Source organism: Chinchilla lanigera, unplaced genomic scaffold (assembly GCF_000276665.1).
Source record: "Chinchilla lanigera isolate Chin_1 unplaced genomic scaffold, ChiLan1.0 scaffold00051, whole genome shotgun sequence".
In the NCBI taxonomy this organism is placed as follows: domain Eukaryota; kingdom Metazoa; phylum Chordata; class Mammalia; order Rodentia; family Chinchillidae; genus Chinchilla; species Chinchilla lanigera.
Genome location: NW_004955452.1, coordinates 12,870,428 through 12,877,382, shown reverse-complemented (window position 1 = coordinate 12,877,382; position 6,955 = coordinate 12,870,428). Strand labels below are relative to the sequence as shown.

Sequence of the window (6,955 nt, the reverse complement as noted above, 5' to 3'; positions counted from 1 at the left end):
ATCTTGTTTCTATCTCAGATTCACTAAGTCTGGAACTGAAATCATTGTTCTCCCCCAAAACTGCTCCTCTGCTGGGGCTCCTCTCCGGTACGTGGACTATCGCCTGGAACCAGAACTGGGGTGTTACATGACTCCTCCCTGTACTTGACCCCCACACCCAATCAAATCGCCACACCTTCTCGATTCTAGCGTGTACACACGTCTTGAATCCAGCTTTTTCCATCCCCATTGCACATGCCCTGCCTAGTGCAGGCCGTTGTCGTGTCTTGTTCAGATTATTCCATCAGATTGCAAACAGGTAGCCCTGCCCTGGTCCCGCCACACAGCAACCAGAGATCTTGTCACCTCTGTGCTACATCTCTCCAGGGCCTTGTCATTGCTTTAGGACAAAGTCCAACATCACTGACAGTGATTTACAAAGAAAGCGCTGCCTACTTCAGCCTGACTCTTTGCCACTGGCCCTTTGCCTCACTCAACTATCTTGGGTTTCTTTCAGTCTCTGTCATTAGACCTGCTCTCCCTTTGCATGTGCTGTCCCTTTCACTTAGCAAAATCCTCCTGTTTCTCTAGGTGAAAGTGTAAGAAGTCACAAGGAGCCCTTTCCTGATGCCTGGATGTCAGATCTTCTTTCTGCTCTCTCCCAACTCCTCATACTTTTCCATGAATGTGGTAGTTGTTCTCTTCTCTAGATGTTTCTCGAGATCAGAGACTGTGTCTGATTCTTCCAAGATTTAGCAAGGAGCATCACATAGAAGTAAGCGGTCGATATTGTTGATCCGAATCCAGTGGAAGGCTCTAGAGGTGGAGCAGTTGTGGGTGATGACAAGATCCAGGCAGCACTTCTGTAGGACCATTGTAGCGGAAGAGGGGATAATGGCACGAAAAGGATAGGGTGAAACTCTGGTAGGCCCTGTGGCCTCCTAGGCTCTAGGAAAGCAACAAGAGAAGACCTTTGGCCATGGTCTCAGTCTTGAATGAATGAGTGAGAAGTTGCTGGCAGCAATGGGGACAGAAAAGAAGGTGGAAGAGGGAAGATGGCAGAGACAGGTGCAAGAGGGGAATTTCTAGGAAAGTGGAGGTGTAGGGTCTGAGTGGTGGTAAGAGTGTGGAGGCTGAAGGTGAGACAGTCCAGTGGCTGAAGTATCGCCTAGAGGGTTAGTTTCAGGCCCCTCTAGCGGGCTCAGGCTGGTCCGATGGTGTTGGGCTTCACCTTGTTCCTGGCTCAGGACTCCGGACCTCCAGGAAGCACACCCACAGGGAGGACACTTGGGAGCTGCCTTGGTCTGAGCAGTGTGGGGCCAGCTGGTTCAGTTGGAAGTGCTACTCTATCCTGGGCTGGGTGGGCACAACTCTGGTCTGGATTGGGGATGACAGCCACCTTTGTCTGGGGTCAGGAGTTTAATATGTGGTACTGTGCCCTGCCCGTGTTCCCTTTACTGGGAACACCCATTCCCCATTTGTGGTGAATATTAGCTGCTCATGGGTTATAGCTGCCCCAGGAGAAATGGCCTTGACTGAGCAGAAGCCAATACCCCTTTCTGCCAGCCTTCCTGCCATTGGGTTGGCTTGGAGCCAATGACTGACCGACGGGGGAGTTCAAGAGCTCAGTGCCCTTGCCTGCAGAGTGGGACAACTCTGTGGTGAGATTCATGATCCACATTCCCCCCGTTCCTGTGAATTGGGTCAAGCTACAGTTCTCCGAGTACACAGCTAATTCAGCTCAGCCTCTTTCCCCCGCTGCTTCTGCTCTTTCCTTCATGTGTACAAAATCCCTGCCCCAGGCTCTGCTTCTAAGGAACCTGGGTGACCCTCTGGTCTTGTTCCATCACCCAGGGTGGACATGGAGACTATCCAGTGGCCCTAGGAGGTCACTTCCTTCCTCTATGTGCAAGATACTTTACTTGTACATAAGAGCTTTAGGCTGGATTTCATTAACAACACCATATCCAAAAAAAACAAGAAACAAATGAACAAAAAACCAATTTTCTGACCTCCCGGCTAGGCGACGTGTGGTGGAGGATTTAGATAAACAAGCCTCAGTCATTCCCTAAGCAGCTCACAGCCCTTTTAGTCACTTAACAAAAATTCACTGGAAGCCTACGGGGCCTGGTGACTCAGCTTCCTAACCTTACAAGGCTCACAGGCTGAGGGGGAAACACTCCCAGGAACCAGCCCTTGCAATGTGGGAGAATGGTGGAGGAGAGGCACAAACACATGAAGGGGCAGTGAAGGCTGTCACTGGGGTTTGAGGGCAGGACACGGGAGGTAGGTGGGGCGTTCTAGGTAAAGAGAGAACAGCGTGACAAAGGCCTGAGGCATGGCAGAGCATGAGGCATGTCTGCTTGGGAAATTGCCAGCCCTGTGGTGTTGATGGGTAAAAAGGAGGGAGGAAGCAGGGGGAGGTTGGGAGGCCAGGATGGGGGCAGTGGTGGCCATGGTAGAATTGTTACAGCAGGAGGAGTTGTGTGGTTAGATTCATGTGCAGATTCATCGCTTCATCCTGTGTGCAGGGGCGTCAGAGAGGCCCAGTGAGAGGAGGGAAGGCGGGGGGTGGGAAAGGGGGATTCGAGAGGTGTGGAGAGGTTGGAGTCAGTGGCGTTGGGTGCAGGCTTGGGATGCGGGGTGGAGGGGGCGCTGAGCAAGCAGGGCATCCTCTGGTTGGCAGGGGCAATGCCCTTTATGGGCTGGAGAGTGTGGTTTTTTTTTTTGTACTAGGACTCAAACTCAGGACCTTATACTTGCCAGGCAGGCACTTGTGCCATTGAGCTCTATCCCCTACCGGCCCTGGGCAGTGTGTTTGAGGTCAGCAGACTTAGGGTAAGGTGAAGGGGTCAGTTTGGAGTTGCTGAATGAGATGCCCAGAGAGAGGTAGGGTGGTAGGGGTCGGGGGAGGATGAGGTCACTCAGGGAATGTATATCGGCAGAAATCCAGGAAATTCCTCAGATGTGAGGATCCGCGACATGTCTTCTGGACATCCTGGGAGCCCCATCCCGACTTTCCCTCTGCACTACCTCCTCCCACCGTCAGAAGGGCTCCCCTACCTACACCTGTGCTGGGCGGGGTGAGGGAGGCTGGAACGGAAGGCAGCTGGCAGGCACTTCCTGGGAAGGGAGACCTGGGGCGCAGTGTCTTGGTGGTTCCTATTCCTCCTCCCTTGGCTTGCAGAGCTGTGAGGCCCCGGGTACCGTTTCTGTCTTTGGACATTTCCCTCTGTGTCCTGGGTGTGTGTGTGTGCATGGGAGTGGGTGGGGAGATCTGAGGTTTTGGGGCTCAGGTACCCAAGGTACAGTCTTGGCGTCTTCCTTGAGGTCCACCTGAACTGCTCACTTCCCTACTCAGCACTCCCCACATGGTCTACAAAGTACAGGGAAAATCACATTTATTGGGGTTTTGATGTTCCCTGTTGCCACATGCAGTGTCCCCACTGCCTCTCAAATCTCCCAGGCTCAGGACCCGGGAGCTGACCTGTGCCCCTCCCATTGCACGCTGGCTTCGGGGTGGGCTTCCTGAGCCCCCACGGCCACTCTCCCCACCTGCCACTACCGTTGCTTGTTTTCCTTAGAGAAACCTACCTGCCGTCTCACAGGTTATGGATACCCACTTTCGTCCATTAGGGCCGACCCGGCCTTCATTAGGACAGAGTTCCCATCCTGGTGGTGCCCTCCCTGGGAGACCACATATGGCGGGCACGTATCGGGAAGGTGACGCCGGTGCCGAGACTTCCGGCGCTGGGGACCCAGGATCTCCATGCACCTCTTGCCCACTAGGTAGGTGACCTCACAGAGGTTGAGCAGGATGCAGATGGCGGCCGTGCCCACCATGAAGTAGGTGAAGATCTTCTTCTCCGTGGGCCTGGAGATGTAGCAGTCCACAGTGTGGGGACAGGGGTCTATACTGCAGTGCACCACGCGGGGCATGTCGTAGTTCTTGTAGAGGTGGTGGAAGATGTAGAGGAAGGTCGAGTCCACGGCGGCCTTGAAGATGAGGCTCAGCAAGTATGTCCACCAGAGCCCGCCGCGCTTCTTGTTCAGGTTGCTGTACAGGGGTGGGGCATTGGGTCCGTGTTTTGCCTGGTGCCTCCGCTCTCGCTCCTCACGGTAGGCCACGTGCATGACCACGAGCAGCGAGGGGCATGTGACCAGGATGAGCTGCAGGGCCCAGAGGCGCACGTGGGACACGGGGAAGAAGTGGTCGTAGCAGACATTGGGGCAGCCCGGCTGGAGGGTGTTGCAGGTGAAATCCTTCTGCTCGTCGTCCCACACATCCTCGGCGGCCACCACGTACACCATCACGCGGAAGACGAACACCACGGACAGCCAGATGCGGCTCAGTGCCGTGGAGTACTTGTTCACGCCACTCAGGAGGCCCTGCAGAAATGCCCAGTTCATGCTGGCTATGTCCTCGGCCTCTCACGTAGACGCGTCTACACCTGTGTGCCACCCACTCAGGCCTTGGGAGCCCGGAGGCCTGGAAGAATCTGGAAATGGGTGCCCTTAATGACGATGTGGCTGACAAAATCATCTCACAACCCCCAGGTCATTATGTCCTCACTTGCAAGGGCTTGCACAGGGAGAGATGGTCATTGTTCACATTTCACAGAAAAGCAAGCTAAGGCCCAGGGGCACCCGCCCAAGGCCCCACAACTAGAAGCAGCAGAACTGGTCTTGAACCTTGGTCTTCAGGTTCCAAAATCAGGGTCTGTTTTATTCTACAAAGTAATAAATACATGTGAAGATATCATCCTGCACGGACCTGCCAGCCAGCGTCTTTGCCACGTGTTTCAGCCTAAAGAGGGTGGACGAGCCCAGCAGCTCTCCCCTAGGCTGCCAGACCCATCTAACTTTCCCTGAGTGCCGCGAGAGCTGGACCCTGGGCTTGGCACATCCACAGCAGCCGCTGGTAGATCCCAGAACAGTGTCCACCCTCTCCTCTCTGCCTCCAGGAGGCTTCCCAGATATTCCTTTCCAAACTAAACAGAGGCACTTTGGAATCATGGCGGCTTGGCATCCTCCCTGCCATGCCGCTAAGCCGGTGCTGGGGCCAGTGGGCTCCTCTGGAATTCCAACTACACTAGCTTCGGGGAGGGTCAGGGGAAGAGGCAGAGGCTGGATTCTGCCCTGGTCTGTGCCTCACTATTGCCTTTCTGTCTCAGGAACACTTCCTTGTCTGCTTAGTGACTACGTGCTAGCCACATCTCCCAATATCTTCATTCAGGTCCCCCTGTCCTACACCCTGTCCCACACTCCCTTGTTAGGAGTCCCTATCATTTTCTGTCCCAAGCCCCACCCTCCCTCGTCCCTGAGTCAGCTCCCACCCTCTTCGGACACTGTACCCCCAGGACATATGGTGAGTATTCTGTCTTCCGAGGCAGAGCACATCTTCTGTACTCAATGGTCTGCTGACCGGTTCTCCTTGACGGACTGCCAGCTACTGGGGGTCACTCTACGCCTCACTCATCGTCCTCCCCAGGACCCAGCTCTGGGCTGGCCCAGGGAACACTCAGTGGGTCCCGGGATCCCTTCTCTTTGTCCCCTCCTCCTTTGGCAGGCAGGATACTCTTTTCCCTCTTTGGAGCTTCCTTGGGGCTCCTTCAGGCGTCGTCCTAAGCCCCTGTCCCACTGCCCCAGCTCCCTGAAGCCTGGCCCCCAGCCTGAAGTCCCTTGGACATCGTCAGCCCCGTGGGTCCCTGCTTCCCAGCCCCTTCACCAGCCCTGTTTGGTCCTCACCTCTCCCTTCTTGCGGCTCCAGCTCACTCTCCTGTCCCTGGGCTGCCCGTCTGCCTGACTGCCTCCCTAAGGTAGCTTTTGTTCCGTCTTCCCAGCAGGGTGGGACTTTCTGAGCCAATGAACCAAGCAAGAGTGATAGGGTGGGTGGGCAGGGCAGGCTGGGCGGGCGGACTTCCCCAGGGAAATATTCAGAGCAAACACCTGCGGCTCTTCTATCCTGGCCCACGCTTCCTCTCCCAGCTTGGCTGGGCTGGCAGGTATGTGGGTGAGAACGCACAGAGGGGGGCAAGGGCTTGGTGTCATGTGTCTAGGCCAGGACGGCACCTGTGGCACTGATCCCTCTTCCTTCCTGATGCCTCACTGCCTTGCTCCGGTGTCCCCAGCCCCCTCTTCAGCCTTTTCCTCTGGAAGCATGGTTCTGAGGTCCTCAGCAACTGACATCTATGGAAAGTGGCAACCTTGATTTAGCCTAGGATAGTGCCCGACCCTGGTGGGGAGATTTCTGCCAACTAGCGCTTGGGCTGCTCTTGGGTTGAATGGACGATGAGAGGGGCGGACTAGAGCTTGTCTAGACCAGGCACCTGCTGCCCTGCTGGAGACAAGGAATGCAGTTTAGCAGCGTGGAATGCCTCAGCTGGCACGGGGCCAGGCACAGCCTTGCCTGTCCATCCTCGTGGGCCGAGGCCTCTGTGCTGCCGGGGAAGTCTTCCAAGAAAGCTGAAGATGACCTAGTGGGGGCTGCAAAGTGGTCTGTGGTTGCATATGGCTGGGATAGGGAAGGTTAATGTGCAGCCGAAGACTAGCCCCTCTACCTCCCTTCTTAGTAGCAGGGATTCACATTTATGTGAACTTTTATAGCTCGCTAACCCTATTCACAGCTGTGACCTCACGGTAGCCCCACACGCTAATCATTACTAACCCACTTTGGAGAGGAGATGGAGTTACTTTGCCGAGTCCCAGTTGTGCTTGGGTTTGTGCTGACCCCAGAGTCCACGCACTTTCCGTATAGTATGCTTCATTCCTTATGGAGCTATCTCGTGGGCCTAAACTTGCAGGCTAGCCCGAGCATGAGCAAGTGGCATGGTCCCTTAGGGTGCTGGGGCACCCTTCTCAGGAGGAGAGGAGGCCCCTCAACTGGCTACATCAAGTGTAGTATTTTGCATGGGTAGAGAGGTGCACACACTGGCGTGATAGTGGTCACAGGCCAAATGACAAAGGGCACCTTAGA

At 55.4% G+C, this 6,955-nt stretch overlaps 1 protein-coding gene across 1 annotated transcript; it reads right to left on the bottom strand.

Annotated features, from left to right (window-relative positions):
* Positions 1-3,363: 3,363 nt before the first annotated feature.
* Gjb4 (gap junction protein, beta 4, 30.3kDa) lies at positions 3,364-5,835 on the bottom strand. The gene is made up of 2 exons (XM_013519685.1): positions 5,728-5,835; positions 3,364-4,709 (listed from the first exon to the last, which is right to left on the bottom strand). Exon 2 carries the CDS (start codon positions 4,387-4,389, stop codon positions 3,589-3,591), a length of 801 nt encoding a protein of 266 aa, XP_013375139.1. The 5' UTR covers positions 4,390-4,709; positions 5,728-5,835; the 3' UTR covers positions 3,364-3,588.
* Positions 5,836-6,955: the final 1,120 nt, after the last annotated feature.